Below are 19,382 nucleotides of genomic sequence, written 5' to 3' on the forward strand. Positions count from 1 at the left end.
TTTTTTCTAAAGGCTTATTTATTTATGCATACAAGAAATTTGGTATAGGCCAGACGTGTGTGGGGTGTGTGTGTGAAAGGATTCAGCAGAGACAGTGTGGGAAACAGAACAGGCAGATTGACTGAAATACACTGCTGAGGGGAGCTTAACAACACTGTCACAAGAGGTCTGTTGTGCCATATCGGTAGCTCCCTGGCCAGCCGAGGATCGAACTGGTGCTGTAGTGGCTGTGAATAGCTTCATAGGCTGTGTCTTAAAACCTTGTGCCACCAGCGAGGCCCTGTGACCTCATCTTAACTAATTACATCTATAGCAATCCCATTTCCAAATAAGGTTTCATTTTGAGATATTGGGGATTAGAAATCCAACTATCTTTTTTTGGGGAGGGGGACACAATTCAACCTACAATAACATTAACCATAAAATAAGGACTGATATATTAAGATATTCCAGGTAGCAGATATAGAAAAAGAGATGAAAGAAATTAGTAGTTCTGTTCCCCATTTTTAGTATTCTTGGTACTATAAACCAAATTTACTAGATAAACCAAAACGACATGCTTTAATAGTATTATTTTTATTAAAAAAAAGTAACACATTTTAAAATTTTAGTATAAAAAATATAAAACTGATAATTTCTCCCACCCTGTTACATGTCATCAAACATTTTACTATTTTTCTTTGGATTTTAAGTTGTGCTTTAAAAAGTCCTTTTCGGACTGGTACTTACTGGTTCCCCTGGCAGGCTTTTCCCTGGAGGACCAGCCTCACCTTTTGGACCTGGAAGTCCAGGAGGGCCCATAATCCCACCTGGCTCCCCCTGAGGAAAACAAGGCAATAGTCTTATTTATTCCATTGCTTAGGTCATGGTAGGAGGTGTGGAAGTTGTAGTTTACACGTTTTAAATTGTCTAATTCGTTTTCTCGATTCATTCCATTCATTCATAAAAAAAAAAGTCCTTTTCACTTTGAGACTACTTTAAAAATTCTCCAAAACTATTTCAGTGTGAGGGAATATTGATTTGTTTTCTCTTCTATGATTAGATATTCATTATTCAATCATTCAGTTATCCATTTATTCACAAATATGTTTTGTATGGGTGTTATGTTCAGGTATTTTTTTTTAGGTAGTAGAAAAACAGATGTAAATGGGACCAAATGTCTCCTGGCTTATAGTCTAGCAAGAAGAGGCAGTTTTTAAAAATACTGAATAATTTGCCTGGAAAGTATCATGGAGGTCAATTTGAATTGAAATTAAGGTTGACTTTTTAAAAATTAAAACTACCCAATAATGAGATGAGCAGCCTTCTACTGCAGTGAGTTTTCCACCATGGAACTGATCTACTGAAGTATTGATATTGTAATTTCTGCTTTTTTAATGGGAAATTAGATTAGAAAAACTTCTACATTTTCTTCCAGTTCAAAAATGTTATGACCATAGAATAGGCAACCCCATGGGGGTAGCAGTAAGTCTGTACTCATTAATTCTTGCCTTTAATTCCCTATTTAGAGATTAACCCTTTTGGTTTCATCTTTATTTGATTGCAAAATACCATTTGAGATTACATAGTATACAAAATAATAGATAAGTTAATTTGTTGGGATGTAAGAACTTGATTAATATTATTAAAAAAAATTAGAGCAAGGAGGGTCAGAAGTGACAGGTGTCTGCAGTATGTTATAAATTTAAATTTGAATGAGTCCTTTTGAATACCTATTTTATCACAACACATTTAAATGAACATTTGAACCTACAACTAAAGTGTATAAATTATGTTGTGTTTAGGGATAACATTTAGAGGAGGTTAGACGAATACTCCAACTGATTCCCACCCCCTCCGCCAACTGTTTAGATTGAAAATAAAATAAAAGATTGCTAAAATAAAAGATTTTGTGTAACAATTTTGGAAGCAAAAGTAATTGTTCTTCTGGCAAATAAATGATGCTCCTTAAGCAAATATATACTAGATATTTACATTTGGCAGAGGGTGGGGAGTTGGAGGGACAGAATATTTGGCTCTTTTCTGATGATTACCTGTGTTTGTCATGTCCAATTTCCTATTTTTCCTGCTGTTCAAAGAAGACCAAATTCCCTGATTTATGACAACTTGATCACTCATTATAGAGTACTTTATCTTAAATATTTTTAGTGCTTCTGGCCAGTTTGACTTTTTCTGGCATTGAAAAACACAAGTCATGCAAAAATAGAAAATGTCCCTTGTTCACTGTACATTAACTTGTCCTTTCTCTCTTTCTTTCTTTCTTTCTTTCTTTCTTTCTTTCTTTCTTTCTTTCTTTCTTTCTTTCTTTCTTTCTTTCTTTCTTTCTTTCTTTCTTTCTTTCTTTCACAAAATAGTACTTTTTTCAGTGCAATTTTCTTATTTCCATTCAGTCCGGGGGTATGACACAAATCCTGCAGGTCCTACAAAATGCAAATTCTGTTTGCACATCGTATATATTGACAGCAGATTGCCTCTCATGATCTTCTTATGGTGTTCTTTTCTCCTTCAACTTTGGGAATGTTGTCTCTGAAAGGAACCTGAAAGTTACCAATATGATATATTACTTACGAGATGGATCCTTCTTCCTTACAGAATCTTCACAAGAGTAGATGATAAAGACAGAAGGTCTTGCCGCAGTGTTTGAAAACAAAGTATTCTAGATTTGTTAGTAAGAACAATGTAAGATGTTTGACAATTTCACTTTTCTGGAATAAGCTTGTCACTCTTCGGGGATGTGCTTCAGTCTTTCAGTCACGCATCAAGCAGCTTTCCTTTGTGTGATGTAGCATCACAATATATCACCCTGCAAAGTGAAATGTCACTTTGCAGGCACTGTTTTTTCCTCTTCAGATCACTTAGTAAATTAAAAAGGCCCCGAAAAAACTGGCCTCTTGGTCCATGGCAATCAAATTGTCATTAGTGACAGAGACAAAAATTCTGTCACCTTCCTTAAGTTCAAATATTCCCCCTTGATAGATGGAGTAGAGTCCATATTCTGAATCTTTCGACCAACAGCTATTTCTAGCACTTTTCATCAGCAGTATAGGATCAGGATAGCTAGTGTATTTGTAAATATATTGTACCAGTTGTTTGTTTTTCTTTTTGTTCATTTCTGTTGAAACTGTTTCCAAAATTTCATCAGATTCCAGAAATCGATAGTATGTTTGGCAATAGATGTAATAAAAGCCTGTGTTAGGGATAACCAGCTCTCCATTCCATATGTAAAACCTGTCTAAGAATGAATGTCCTTTTCTTGATGACTCCCAACTGTCTATTTTCTGACCCAAAACTTTTCCATTCTTGGAGTCTAAATGAAATTTAGAGAGAAAAACAGTTAATAGAAGGGAATTTGTAGCAAACAAGTTTCCCAATAGCCTGGGTTGTGATTAGAAAGGATTTTAATAAAACTCCTTGATCCTTTAATCTTAGATGTATTTTAAGTTTCAGTCATACAGAAATCTGGAGGCTCTTGTATTATTTGTGACTTATTGGGAATTCCTTCCTTTCTCTACCTTGTCAGCCACTTATGCCACATTTCCCACATTTGAATGGTAGCACAGAGGGTGGTTGACTTAAATGTCAATCTTCGCTCTTGGACAGAACCTCTATACTGAACCCCTGCCTATCTCAGGGTGTTGGGGAGCTCAAATTGACAATGTAGAAGGAAACATCTATCTCCTTAGCCTACAGTTCATAACTTCTTGCTATTGCTTTGGGTTTATCCCCTTCTAGTTCACAGTAAGAGGGTACAAAGTAAGAGAGCCCAGATTTAAAGAGCTTGGATACTTGGATCTATAAATCCCAAAGACTTTGAATACAAAATAACTCTACTAAAATATGAAATTCCTTTAAAGTCAGGCTCATCTCCATGATAGATACAAATTTTAGTTTTTCAAGAGTTTAAAGCAACTACCGTATTTGTTGATGAATAGTAAATAGTAATATTATAATAACGTCTCACTCACCGACAGAATGTCAGTTATTTATAAATTATGAATTTAGGAATACTAGAAAGGCAATTGCCCAGAAAAAAAAAAAAACAGCAAACAAAATCAATAACCTTTTCATCCATTAACTGACATCTGAAATTTCTTGAACTGGACATAAAACTTTAAAGTAATTGTTTATTGAGTACTTCTAATATACAAGGTATTTTGCATGTGTTAATCATCATTGTTTTATGAGCTCAAGACTGTCTCTGCTTTGCATATGAAGAACTGAAGCTTGATTTGGTTAAGTAATGTGCTCAAAACCTCTATTTATGCAAGGGGAACTGAGATTCCAACGTATGCAGACTGAAAGACCCACGCACTTGGGTCTTGCTACATGGACACTTGCTCTATGCTTAAAGATTAGGCTCAGCATATTTCATTATGCTGATGAGAATGACATTTCCAAAAGTGAAAAATAGTCACATATTAGCAAGCTTTTATGGTCCAACATAATACAAATTCCACTAGGATTTTTATGGTGAAATTTACATGGTGAAATTTAATGACTAATTTAGAAATTTTGAAGAGGAGAAAGACAATGGAAGTAAGAGAAATTACCTTAAAGAAGGAAAAATTAACAAAAATGAGTACCAAAGAAACTCAAAGGCAAATTTCTCCTACTTCATAATTATTTTTCTGAGGTTAGTTATGCATAGCAGGAACTGAGCTATTTGTCTGTAATCTTGGACATAAAACTTTGCATCAGTCTGAGACCTGATTACCACTGAACATTTTTTGTAAATAGTGATGTAAACATTTCAGACAAAAGCTAAAAGAATAAATTATTTGGGGCAAATTCTTCCATTGATTTCTTTTAAACTATATATTTGTTGTTTCTCTTACTTGGAGCTGAGGCTGTACTTCTTGAACTGGTACCAGTTATGTGAGCTGCTGCTCTCTGAAGAAACTTTTGTCCTACTATGGAGGAACCATTTTGTTGCTTTTCTAAAATAGAAGGGACATAGTATCATTAGTACTTGACAAACTGCCTCTCAAATACATTACTGTTCACAGGCATTGTAAGCACACTGGGCTTCCAAAGTGGAATCTATGGGTTTCTAAAACCAGCTTACATTTAATAGGATGTTTAATAGGATTCAAAACAGCCTACATTTTAGTAGGATGACCAATCTACTGAAGCTTATGTTTAATTTGAAAAGTTCTTTAGATGGGAAGAGTAAGCAGTAATGTGGCTTATAATTCATTAGCGCCTCAGAGGTTAGATCCAAGCAGAATATAGAAAAGTGAAGTTTTCTTACCACTTTCTAAAAAAAAAAAAAGACTGTTGACTTATAATAACCCTGCTGAGTGATTTAAAGTGCACAAATAATCTAGGATTGACAAATTTCCACTTTGAATTATACATAGAAAAAAATCAAAGTGATACCAATTTTCATCTTCTCAATTATTTTTTTCCTCTTTGCTAGTTACTACTGATTTAAAAGAGGAACAGAGAAAACAATTGCCCATAGATGCTTCAAATTGGAATCCAACATTTGTCCTGCATGATCTCCCTAAAGGAATACAAAATGATGTTTATATGAGCATATGAATCACTAATTGCATTAGTTCATAATAAATAACATTTATTGACAAGCATCCAAAGTACTATAGAGCAACCCCCGAAAAATAGAAATCCAACAAACTACCCTCTTAAAAAAAATCAGTTGAAGCTTCCCAGTGTGCTTACATTGGTTATTAAAATTAAAAAAATATAGAAACAACATTTCATATTTAATATTTAGTAACCATTAATAAATATTTAAAAATAATATTCAATAAAATGTTAAATAATACATCTTAATATTCACAATGGGTAAATAACAAAAATTGCCAGGGATAAATCATTGCAATTACACCCTACAGGGACTTCAGAGGCTAATCATAGGTTATAATGACAGAGTTTAGGAATTTATAGTCTGTTAGGAGGATATGAACTGGAAAGTGAAAATTTACTCATGAGAAACAGAAAGAGTGATGAGCATTCAAAGGAGGGGGAAGTTCCTGCTGATTTTGGAGCTGAGACACAGGAGTGTTTGCACTAAGGTCTTTTCATTTACTTTGCCCAACAAACACAAGTGCCCATTACATCTATGCCAGGTAATCTTACAGGCACAAAGAGAAAGAATATAAGAAAGAGTTTGAGGTGTTAGGGTAAATGTCTGAGCAGGGTGAGGATGGGCTGGCTTGGGGCCGACAGGGAGAAGGGCATCCTAGAGCCCAAGGCAGGATGTACAAAGCATTCCTAGGACATGGGCACATGGGCACACATACATGGAAAACTTTCTGCCAGGCTGGTGTGCCTGGGAAGAAGGAGTTCAGTATTTGGCTTGAATGAAAAGCCAAACTATGAAGCATCTGAATGTTAGGCCAAGAGACTTGGATTTGAAGGATATAGGAAAAAGCTAATTGGTTCTGGTAAAGGAGGAGGAAAGAAATGTGCTCTCCTTCAGGCTTACTCTCTCACAGTAAAGGTTGATGGGCAAAAAAGGACACTGGCAAGTTGCCAGACTATTACAGTTATTCAGAACTGAGAATAGGAGTCCTTAATTGAGGTTACCAACAGAGGGAGCTGAAAGGAGGTGCTATAACTCCACCGGAGAGGAATGAATGGGAAATGAGAATCACTTCTCCACATGGTGTTTAGCTGTTAGTTATTCAGGATGGGTGGGAATTCATACCATACTGAAAACAAATATGGCAGGGGGATGTAAGTCAATTAAATATTATTCTCAGAATGCTCAGCTTTCAAGGTTGATGTGTCCATTCACCTAAACCTCCATTGTTACATAATTCATAATGCTTTGCCTGCCCCAGACCTTAACACTGTGTTTTTAAATATTCAGTAACTGAATTCAATTATAAATATCTTGCATTAGGGATCATTGTAAGGATAAGGGAAAATCTATACTTGAAAGTGAATTCTAAAAAGTGGAGACTTCCTAATGACTATGGCAAATATCTCTCAGAAAATAAACCTGCACTTATGTATATTGGAGTGATATAGATACGTCTTGCAATACTGAGAAAATGATGATTTCTACACCTTATTGGGGTGAATAAGCAAGAATATTTTTCTTCTGACTGAAAACAGTACATGCATCTACTGCAGAATGTGGATCTGGTGTGCCTCGTAAGAAAGGATGGAGTGCTCGCCTGACTGACCACTGTTTTTTCCTTGGGGGAAATAATCAGAAAGAATGTTTAGGCCCTGGAATAAAATCTTGCCCTTCATATTTAATAAATGGGGTTGTCAAGTGAGGCAGAAGCTTACAGTATTAGAAAAGGATAGCTGAAAATTAGGAAGACGTCATTACAACATGCATTGAAAAACTTTCTTCTCTTCCAGACTGGTGTGCCTGGAAGAAGTTGCAGATTGAATTCAGTGATTTTATTTATTTATTCATTAACAAAATATATGCATTAAGAACTTTCTATGTAGAGAGAGATAGTGGTAGCAGGACACAGGGGTTGCAATAACTGCCACTGAATTGTGTGCTTTAAAGTATGTAATTGTATGCTATGTGAACTTCATCGCAATAAACACACACATATACTCTGAATGTGGGGTTGATAAGGAGTGGGGAGCAAGGGAAGGGAGAATCTACTAGATTTGAGGCATAGTTAGGTACTAGGTATAGAGAGGTAAGGGAAAGACAAGATCTTTAATCTAGGGGGGAATCAGAACAAAGATTAAAACCATATACAAATAAAAGGAATGAACAAAGCAAGTGTGATAGAAATAAGAATGTGGCGGAAATTTCTTAGAAAGGTGCCCAGGCAAGGTCTCTCTGAAGGGGTGACAGGTGATAAGAATGGAGCAGGAGAAGGAACCAGTTATATGAAAGGTCAGGAACACCAAAAAGTAGACAGAGAACCACAGAAGACAGACCAGGCAGCAGCACTGATGGGGGTGGATGCCCAGAGGAGTCCATGAACAGGAAGATGGCCAAGGAGGAGAGACCACAGCATGAGACTGAGGGGCTGCAGGATGATGGAGAGGGGACTTTGCATCCAGAAATGTGAAGAGCCTGCGGGTGGTCAGAAGCAGAGAAGATGGTCAACTTTGGGGGGGCCTTATTTTTCCTACTTCCAAAATCATATTCCAGAAAGGATTTGGATGACTTATTTATAACACATCACAAGGTGAAAAGATAAATAATAGAAGAAACTGAAGAAAGGAAAATCCATAACCAGAAAAATGACAGCTACAGTAAATTTCAGACCAAGATGGGGCACAGATTTGATACCTAGCTTTCTCCCAGCCAAGGCAAAGAGGGAAATAGAATCAAGTGGCTTGAGGTGAGAGGTAGGATGTGTGGATCAGAGCAAAGAGAAAGCGCTGCTCACCCTGTCATAAAGTTGACAGCAGAAAATGAAAATAACCAAAAAATACTACCTGGAACTGTAGTAACGGTTTCCTCATAGGTTTTCAAAAGCATCTGCAAATAGTATTAAATAGGCTTGTTAATTTTCCTAAAAGTTTAAACTGCCTGTAGAATATCCACAGTCCTTCTGCTGCATCTAATGGAATTTCTTTATAAGATTATCAACCTAGCTGCTGTTCAAGCAGTTTGTGTGAGGCAAGGTGGGAATAGGGATGAATCCTGTGGCAGTTGACACTGTGGTGATGGAAGGGTGGCCCTCTGCCTGGGAAAGCTGTTTCTGATAAAATCTTTGGGAGGTCACAATGGAGCAGCACAGGCAAAGTGAGCTGCCTGTCATAATAGGTCAGCCTAGGGTTCCTCAGGCTCCCTGAGGCTGATGGATTGTGGTGGCCATGTGTAGGGTAAAGTAAAAAGTATCAGGATTTTCTGCCGTCTGCCATTAGGATTGATGATGGATCCCTGAGGTCCTGAATGCATGCCTGATGGCGGGCACCTGGAGTGGGGTGTGGGCATGTGTAGGTGGGTGCACCGGGGCTAAGACTGGGCTTATAAGGGCGGCTTCATGGGGATGCCAAGAGAGCAGAGAGCAGAACCATGCGAAGAACCATGAGAGAAACAGAGAATGCGAGAGAATGCCAGAGAACCCAGAAAGAGTGAAGACTTGCTGCCTGCCGTGTACCTGGTAAATCCCAACAAAAACCTGCAAAGCCACTGAGCGCTCCAGGACTCTCTCCTCCTGCACTCATCTGCTGGAGTCATAGAAAACCTGCACTGTGCCCATTCATGCCCTTACACCATGTTACCTCACTTTGTGTGTGTGTGTGTGTGTGAGTGTGTAATTCATGCATGTGTGTGTATAAGTTCACTGTGAAGTTCAGGGACTTGAAATGGCCAGGTAGACTCAAACCTAAGATGTAAGGCACAGCTCTTCTCTGGATACCCCCAGCCCCTGTCCCCCCACCCAACCCATCAAGGTGTGACCTGGCAATACTGTGTCATCCTCATTTCCATGAAAGGCACTGAGCATTCTTATTAGAGGGATATTTTGCAAAGTTCCCATATTTTTACTAAACATCTAGTATCGTCTTTGTACTAACAGGTGGGAAAACCAGTAAAACAGTACAGGTTTAGTCTGTGAAATGGATAGCCTCTGACTTGGTTCATCCAGGGCTCTGAGTTCCGCTCCATTCAGTTCTGACCCCCTTGGGGTTTTGCACATCACTGCCTCTGCTTGGTCACTGTTGTTAGTTTTTGCAGCTTCCAGAAATTTCCCTCCTCTGTACGCCCTCCTTCAATTAGAGCTCCCACTCTCTTTCTCTGACTCAAACCCAGACTCCTGGTAATAGGGGAATACCATGTGAAGTGTAGAGGTGTATGGGAAGGGAGAGAGAGAGGTGCCCTGAGCAATCTCTCTCTCTTTCTCTTTCATTTTGAGACAGACTGGAAGGCAGGAAGGTGTAGGGTAAACGATTGTTAGGCTTTTCTGCCCTCCCGCCATTAGAACTGATGATGGATTGCTGTGGTCTTGAATGCATGCCTGATGGCGGGCACCTGGAGTAGGGTGTGGGCACACGTGGGTGGGTACACCTGGGCTGAGACTGGGCTCCTAAGGGCAGCATCACAGGAAGCCAGAGGAGCCGAACCACAAGAAGAAGAAATGAGCAGAGAGAAGAGCGAGAAGGCCAGCGAGCCCAGAAAGAGTGAAGATTCGCCGGGGGCTGGGAGGCCTGCCAGTCTCCTGGCCTCCCAGCACCCCTGTCTGCCGTGCACCTGGTAAACTCAATAAAAGCCTGAAAAAGCCACTGGGGGCTCCAGGACTTCTCCTTCACCCATCTGCTTGAATCTCAGCGCTCCTGCTCTGTGCTCTTCCTGCCACTACAGAAGGAAAGGAGGAGGCGGAGGAGCAGCAGGAAAGAGAAAAGGGTAATTCCTAAGGTGTGGGCGGCAGAACAAAGATTACGGAATCCATGGCGAGGTGACCCAACTCTCTGGGAGAGTTTGCTAAATTCCTTAACTGATAGGAACTTTAATTTCTTCATCTTTTTTTAAGAAAAAGAAGAGAATAACAAACTGTTGTGAGGATTAAATGAGATCATAAATGTAATGGGCTTAGGATGTTTACTTGAACAATCTGTTTAATTAATGGGTCTAAAAAAATAGGTCATTTGTCTCCCAGCCGCTCCCAGCCCCCTCTGAGTCCTCTCCCACTGTCTCTCTATTCTAGGTAGTAGCCGGATGTGCGTATGGGAGGGAGAGGAAGAATGGCAGGAAAGAGATAATGTAAAATCTATGCCCACTGCTCTTATCTCCCCAGCACCCTCCTCATTCTCCAGATTTCTGCTCTTGACCAGTTTCCTTTCCCTGCCCCCTATGAGGTTGCTGCCCCCTGTAGCCCCTGGGACTGTGGAATCAAATTCATAGGCTGCTGAGGACCCTCCCCAGACCTGGCCTTTCCAGGCTCGCCACCTGAAGCAATGGACCCACAGCTGTTTGTGCAGTGGGCTCCTGCCCAGGGCGGCTTCCAGGGAAGCCAAGGAGCAGATGTGATTCTAGGACTCCCAAGTGGACATCTGATTTCCTTTCTCACAGAAACAACATCATAGGTGATATGTTGGTTGAACTGTGAGGATGGATTAGGGTTATAAATAGAAGCCCTAAGCATCACTATCATCCTGTTTCTAGAAAGAGATAAGAGACAGAGCACCAAATAATGGACTTACATCATGTCTAAAACACTCCCTCCTCCTAGCCCAGGAATGTCTCCACTGTTTTTAAGAACAATGATGGTGTGTAATAATATACAGAATATTTTTCTCTCTGTGTTTTTATCTGACCTTTTCAGGTAGTCAGAAGATCAATATATACTAAAAGCCACATTATAAAGAAGGAAGCAGTCTGAGAGAAGAAACTTGACTTCACATGAGTCACACTGCTGAAATCACACCGAGTGGCTGAAACTGTTAACATCATACTTTTGCTAGAGTTCCTGTTAAATTCAGAAAAAGGTAATATTTTGTCATTTACTAACTGTAAATTGAGATATCATCATCTTCAATTTCTCAAAGTCTCTTGCTTTCCTCTTTCTTCAGACCTATATGCATACAGAAATAAATGTTTAATTCTAGAGATCAACAATGTGGGAAAAATTTAAAACATTATCTGACCTCTTGTGTCTCCTGAATAAAAGAGCAAACAATGGCAAACATGTTTTATTGCTGTGTGACCTTGAACACATTGCCCTGTTTGTGCCTCAGTTTCCACAATGTAGGTTAAAAAGTTTAGATGACTGGGAAGGTGGTCTAGAGTAGAGAATGAACTCCAGGCCAGAGTCAGCCAGGATCTCCTGTTCCACTTTCCCTGGTTCTATGAATTTGGGGAAAATCACTTGAACACTATGAACTTCAGTTTTCTCATTTGTGAAATTAGGAGTCTAGCATGGTAAGGTAAGCATCCACTTACCTTTCTAATGAGCTGTCGTAGTTGCCACTTTACTTGTGAGCAGAGGTTATTCATATTGTCCTCATCAATGGGATTCCAGAAACCCTCATCTTCATTTAAAAAACATGCAATGCTACTTTTGGAGTACTTGTCCTGCATCTGGATTGAGATAGAATACAGCACGATATTATAGGGCCTCCCTGGTGGTACAAAGGATTAAATCTCAGTACTATGAAGCTATCAGCAACCACTGCTGCACAAGTTCGATCCCTGGCCAGGCAGCAGACCTCTCCTGTCTCATCCGCTGCTCCCCTCAGCAGTGTATTTCAGTCATTTTGCCTGTTCTTTTCCCCACTCTGTCTCTAGTGAATCCTCTCAATACCACCACCACCCACCTCTGGCCTACACCCCAGCTCTTGTATGCGTAAATAAATAAAACAAACAAACAAAAAAAACATGATACACAACAACCATGATACACAAAACCATGATACACAAACAACAGAAACAAATAACAAATTCAGAGACGTCTTAGCATCTTGGTTAAGTTCATGGCCTGAAATAAAAGCAAACACAGTGTTCTTTGTCCTTTGAATAAAAGTAAGCAGCTGGATGTAGGGAGAAGGGTACAGGTGTGGGCCAGGTGTCCTGGGTCAAAATAGCCTTCCTTGTTCCTATCATTAAACGTGTGTGTACATAAAAAAAAAAATCGTTGCTTCTACTCTGTGTTGGTTCTTCATTTGACTCACTGTGGAGATCTTTGAGGTTCCTTCCAGCTTGATCCAGTGGATGGAATTCTAAACTTGAGCTCCACCTAGGTATGGTAGGCCGTGGAATCTGTTTAAATTCCAAAATCCTAATGAAAACTTAGCCAAATCCTTTGGAGTGTAGGTAATGTTCTATTTCTTGATGTGAGTCTTGTCTGTCTGAATAGATTTCGGTCATTGTTGTGATTTCTGCTTCTCTGGATGGAAGAATCTGGGCCGCATTGCCACTAGAAATCTGAACATTAAATGTTCACACTTGCTGGTCATTTACCTGCAGGGACTTTAAACACCATTTGATAGTTTGCTTGCTCCTTCTCATTGAAAGTAAGCCTTTACAATGGCCAGTTCTTTGTGTACAAAGTCCTTACCTGATGTTAGACAATCACCCGTGCGCGTGCGTGCATACACACACACACACACACACACACACACACACACACACCCTTCAAACCACCTAGAACACTACACTTCAGGCCAATAACTGCTTAGCCTTAAAAAACTCAGGAAATTCAAGCAAGGTCAGAAGTTTTTTTTTGTTTTCCTGTTTTGATTTTTAACAATTGGCATTGAAGAAATGTTATTTCCTTGTAAACCTGAGGAACTGCCTTTCTCTATGGGAAATAAATAGGAAAATAACCATTTCTATATGTTACTTGAACTTGGGGGACACCCAAACTTGAAGAAAGGATAGAACTTAATGGTGACCTGCCCCTCCTCTGGAAACACAATCTCATTGCAAATCAAATAGCTTAACTGCCAGAGAAGCACAGCCAGTCACGCTATTCCAAACACAGTCAAGTACCTTTGACCGCTTGATCAAGGTCTTTCAAGTGCAAAAATACAAACATGAGTTAATAATTGGCTTCCACACACTCTGAGATTGAACATTCATTTACTTTTATATGTATACTTATTTCCTTCTTCTTTTTTTTTAATTACCAGAGCAAAGCATTCTGTTAGTAAGTGCTATGGGGATAACAGCTGGGGACACAGGAGCTGGGATATGTCAAGCAGTGGAATTATACAGCCTTTTCGCCTTCACTTACCCTTGCTTTTCCACTGCGGACATCTATCTGCATCTACTTATTTGGCAGTTGAGAAGACTTTCCAAAGAAGGCACTAAGTTGCATAATAGGAGAAGTAGAATTTGGCTAGCAAACTAGGGGCAGGATCAGAGAGGATTTAGCCACAGGTCAGAGGGTGGTTCCAGGAAGAGATGGCAGCTTTATTGGGTACAGTCCCAGTCTGGCTGGTAGGAGAGCCAAACTGAGGCTTTGGTTTGATGAAACTGAACAAACAAGCTCACAAACTTCCTTAATTTGTTGAGACCAAAAGATGTGCATGACACAGAAAGGAGGGAGTGATCTTCCATTTTAATTCATAGCAGTGGGAAACAGTCTAAACATGAAAAGATTAAGAATGTGGGAGGCAGGCAAAGGTAGAGTTGAGAGCAGCCTGGGTGGAGGCCCTGGTGGTGGTGGGAAGTCGTCTGTGAACTGAAGCAGAATTAAGAGTGAAGGCAGTGAAGGCCAGGTCAGGAACTACTGCTAGTGCCTCTGAACACTCTTTGGATAGATTGTCTCCAGAAACATATCCAGGAGGTGGGAGGAAGAACTTTGACTACTGAGTAGGGTCCTTGGATCATTTTAGTGGGGTCTTCTTTGTTTTATTTTCAAAAAAAAATTCAGAAAATATTCTTTATTTTTCCATATTTTCCAGGTAACCATTGAGCATACAATAGGCTTCATTAAATGTAGGGCAATAATAGGATCACATGACTGCATGTGGACAATTTTATATTTGGCTACTATCTCTTAAGACTATATAGAAATAGCATGGTTTTTACATTTGTATAAAATCATTTAGGTATAGCATAAATATTTTTATGACATTTGCTGTAAAAATTATAAAATATAAAAAATTAGAAGGACAATTCTTCTACTTCGAGATTATAATTGTCAGCATTTTGGTGTCTTTCCTTCTAGACATTTTTATACATAAATATTGATTTCTGAAAGATAAAAACCCAGACAGAATGTCCCAGTCCCTTTTCCCTCCCCCATATGTTTCTTGCAATGTCAGATTTGGTAATTTCTTTTACAAATTTTGACCACACTGGTAACTAGACCTATAGGTATATGGGATGCTGGGATTATTCCAAGAATGATTAATAATAATGAATGTGAGGTGTCTTTCTCCCCTCTTCCTTTCCACATCAAAGTAGGAATTTCCTGTAGCATATCCCAGGTGGAGTTACTCTCTCGATAGCCACATCCGGGTGTTGGGGGTAGGAGGATATGTGTCCTGCTTACATTTGCATGTTCTGGAAGGAGAGACAGCTTTTGCACAGGGTGCCTGTGTAGTAGCCCTTGGTTGCTCTAGTAGCCCTTGGTTCTGCTAAGTGAATTTCCCCTGCAGTTGCTGTTGGGTGCCATTGCATGGTTGTTATGTCGGCTAGGTCCACCCCACTCTTGTCAGGGCAGGTCAACAGGGTGGACACTTTTGCTGGCTGACCTGGAGGCTTCAAAGTGGTAGCACTGACCATTCTCTGCTGCCCAGACATTAGTCTCTGACAATCATTTGCTGTAAACCACAAATAACACAAAGGATTGTTTATGGAGATTGGTGGAGAGGGATGCCTTTCTACATCTTCTTCCACATCTATGATATATAAGTCATATATATAAGGTCATCCTGCCATACAACTTTCTCAGAGATAGAGACTGCAGAGACTGAGCCCCTATTTACTGTTCATGCTTGCAGGCCCACAGGTTTATTTGAGAATCCAATGTTAGTCAATACTCTTTAACCCATATTCTTTATAATCCTTGCTCACTGTATCATCTGCAAATTTTCACTAGTCTAGTGGAACTCGGGATCTGTTTTAGAAAATCAATACTAATTAATAATAATATCAAAACTTTCCCAAATATTACACAGACAACCAAGGAGATTCTAATTTATTTTCCCTTGCAAAAATTCCTGATGCAAGAGTGTTCAAGAGACTTCTCAATACTAAGTACAATGGCTACAATTTATTGAGCACCTACTTAATGCCTGGTTTCAAAACCGGGCTTTACCTTTTACTAACTTGGTAATCTTCAGACAAATCACCTAATGTCTTTGAGACCTTAGTTTGTTCAACTACAGAATGGGTAACACACACACATATACACTTTACAGGATTGTTATGAGGCTAAAATAGAGCAATAGTTTTCAAAGTTTCTATCTGCTTAATATCTGTTAATTCTCCTTCTATCCCCACTCGCAATAAATTATTCTGCATGTCTATATATACCTGTCTACATATATAAATGTGTGTAATTTGGAAAATGTTAAGCTTTCTTTGGAATTTCATTTCCATTTTTAAGGTAGAATTTTAAAAAACATGATCAGATAATTGCATGAGTCAATTCAGTAAAGAACCAGTTAAATCAGTCTTTAAATTAGGGCAACTTGTAATGTGAACAAATTGAAGGAAACTTTTCTATATGAACAGACAGACTCAATCTGTTTATGCTGCAAAGTTAGCAAAGGCTGGGACATGTTAACAACAAACTGGTAAACACAGCAATATTCTAGCCTCTCATGCAGACTAAGAATGAAAGGCATGATTATAGCTACATTCATTTTTTTCTTACAAATATAAAGGCTTTTGTGAATAGATCTATAATAAATCTGACTTTACTGGTCACATCCAACAGTGGCCATCATTTTCATAATGACTTGCAAATCAAACAGGATTCTACTTTATCTATTTCAAGAGGAAAAATTTCTTGCATGGGTACATTGGTGAAGGAAATTCTATGGGGACTACACCAGGTTGGGGTGGGGTGGTGGCAAATGCTGTTAAAAATGAACAGTGATGTAAAAAATAAATAATTTTAAAAAAAGGAAACATTTCTGACCGAATGGGTTAACCAAATGCATACTCCACAGAATACTCCACAGAATACAGACTGCATTTTCTTAATAGATAAGCACTCCATGACTTTTGTGCAATTAATATTTATCTGAGACCTTTAGCCTTTCATTTCCCTAGACTGCTGGAAATTTGCTATTGCACTAGCCCAATTCAGCAGTATGCAAGATGCATTACAATGTGCAAATCACTGTCTGCGGTTAGGTAAGTCACTTCTCTAGAAGTCTGCTAGACTAGAAGACTTCTAAAAGTCTTAGGGTGTACAAAATTCCTTTCAGCTTACAGTTTTCTGTTTATTACATAACACATGGTTAGCTAAAATAGCTTTAAGAGGTCAAAAGCTGAGTTGTCTTATTTTCAGCAATTTTTCAATACTGGTTCCCAAAATTTTATATAATTGGGAAATATACAAATTAACATGGCATTAGGTATTTTTTCCTATAAATATACTTGAACCATTCACAGGCATAGAATGATTGTTTAATTTTCAATTGTTTTATCATAAACAGTAAAATGCTGAGTCCATTTTGTAAACTCTCTGTAACAGACTTTTACCCAGAACATGCCTATAGCCAAGGAGTAGGCAGATGTTAGTCCTGTGTATTCTCAACTATTGTCAGCACAGACAAGCCATCTAAAACTTAACATATTTCAGAGATGAGATTTACCCTTACATCATGTCTTAGAGGAAAATGAGAAATCTGATGACATTCCACAACTTGCTTCTGAGTTTAGTTAGTTCAGATTTCGTTTAGTTTAGAATATATCTTTCTACCTGCTAACTTTTTAAAAGATTGACTTGTCTGTAGGAAGGTTTTCCAACAAATAATTTAAGATATTTAAAGAATAAAGTGAAAGGAAGATTCCAGCATTGGTAAATAGACTTGAAGTCTGAAGGATAAGCAAACAGTGCACAAAGATAATTTCTGTCGCTGCAGTGCCCAAGTCTAGTTTTCTGCAAGGTCTGCCTGAAAATCTGCTGGGATGAGCCACATCAGGAACAGGACACAACAGCCCTGTTAGTGGTTTAGGCTGGGCTTTGGGCTGAGTTCTGGTTCTATCCTGCTCCCTGTGTACTAAGGACACCACCACAGTTATGTGGGCTGCTTATTTATTCAACAAGTGTTTGTTGAAAACCCCTTGCACCAGTCCCCAGAGATGCAATGGTATTAAAAGCAGACATAGTCCTGTCCTGATACAGCTGCTCCCACCCCCAAGAATCAGCCACGAACTAGAAGCATTTAGCAGAAAGCAATTGCTACTGTGATAAAAATGTATGCCTTTCAAGCTGAAAACTACCTGAGGAGTTTTGCTAATAACTGCTGGAGCGAGCTCTGCACTGCACTTCCCTCCCTCAATCCCTCAAACAAACTTTTGCAAAGCCCTCAGTATGGATGGGTCTCAGCAGGTTAGGCTCAGGGGCAGAGAAAAGGAGCACTTTCTTCCACTGTAAAGTCTTCAAAGAGGAGCAGAGAGGCAGTTCACACGAGGGTTGCTCAGTGCCTTGGTCAGGGACTGTGCATTGTACTGACCTGTTTCAGCTCGTTGGTGAAGTACAAGTAGGTCACTGCCATGCAGAGAGACTGCAGGAGCACCGTGAAGATGAGGATCAGCACACAGTTCTGCCCGGGAATGAGGCGCTCTGGGGTCTGCATCATGGCCATGGTGCCCATCTGTATCTGACTGTTGCAGTCTGTCAGGCAGCAGTTTCGTTCAGGATCAAGGGGTGGGTCCCTTTCAAGTTTCATTTATTTAACAAGAAAAGTGAAACTGAAACAATGTGCTGGAGAACCCGAAGGTGCACTTGCAAAATTCCTGCCATTCTCTATTCAATAAAGTGTCTGCCACCCAGCAGGTAATACATCTTGCAAAAGTCTTCTGGAACCCAAAGGGCTCTGTGAGGCTTACAGCAAACAGCTCCTTCCCCAGTGCCTTGCTTGGCCGTTTGTGTCCCGAGGGTGTGCCTTTGCCCAGCCACTGTGACTAGGCTCCCAGATCATATCTTACCCCAGCAACCTGTTCCTGGAAACAGAACACCCCTCTGTAAAAGAGTCTTTTATCATCTATTCCAGCTCCCAAGATAGATATTCCATCTATCTTAGCTCCCAAGCAGCACCTCAGCAGCCTGCCTGACACCAGACCATCTGGGATCAGCCTGCCCTGCTGTCCCCTGCCTGGGATCAGCCTGTCTTGCTGTCACCCACCTGTTTTATTTATGTTTGTTTTTTTTAATTTAAATTTTATTTTTATATTCCCCATACAATTGCGACCCCCTTATTTTGATCCCATTCCCCCTTTCCCCACCCCCTGCCCCTGTAGAGTGTCTCTGGTTCATAGTTGTTTGTTGATTTTGATTTTCACTTTCTTATAGTTATTCATTTTCCTGGTCCCTTATTTAAGTTTTCTAGATTCCTGCTATGAGTGAGACCATCTGGTATTTTTCTTTTTCTTTCTGGCTTATTTCGCTGAGCATGAGCCCTTCCAGCGCCATCCATGTTGCTGCAAATTGCATGTGTTTATCTTTTTTGAATGCTGAGTAATATTCCATGGTGTATATGTGCCACATCTTCTTGATCCAGTCATCTATTTTTGGGCATTTGGGTTGTTTCCAAAGCTTAGCTATTGTAAATAGTGCTGTTATGACCCTGTCCCTAAGCTTCAGCATCTGTGAAGTGGGAACAATCATACCATCTACCCACAAAGGGTTGTGGTGAGAATGAAATGATTTTTCCATGGCTGGCTTCCCTGACAGGTGTGTTTAGTAACCTCTCTAGTTATACAGAGAGGGAAGAGCCATTTCACCAATGTAAAATTAAATCCTATTTAGTCCTAGCAGGACTTTATTGAGTTCTAGGTATGCGATTTCAGAAAATGT

General features: G+C 39.5%; 1 protein-coding gene across 1 annotated transcript; it reads right to left on the minus strand.

The window, feature by feature from the left end:
- Positions 1-2,302: 2,302 nt before the first annotated feature.
- TNFSF10 (TNF superfamily member 10) lies at positions 2,303-18,648 on the minus strand. Its single transcript, XM_037525112.2, has 5 exons — positions 18,040-18,648; positions 11,840-11,977; positions 8,392-8,434; positions 4,836-4,937; positions 2,303-3,307 (listed from the first exon to the last, which is right to left on the minus strand). The coding sequence occupies exons 1-5, from the start codon at positions 18,253-18,255 to the stop codon at positions 2,856-2,858; spliced, it is 951 nt and encodes a 316-aa protein (XP_037381009.1). The 5' UTR covers positions 18,256-18,648; the 3' UTR covers positions 2,303-2,855.
- Positions 18,649-19,382: the final 734 nt, after the last annotated feature.

This window comes from Talpa occidentalis, unplaced genomic scaffold, assembly GCF_014898055.3.
Source record: "Talpa occidentalis isolate TD23 unplaced genomic scaffold, MPIMG_talOcc4v2.1 talOcc4.4, whole genome shotgun sequence".
NCBI classification, from domain to species: Eukaryota; Metazoa; Chordata; class Mammalia; order Eulipotyphla; family Talpidae; genus Talpa; species Talpa occidentalis.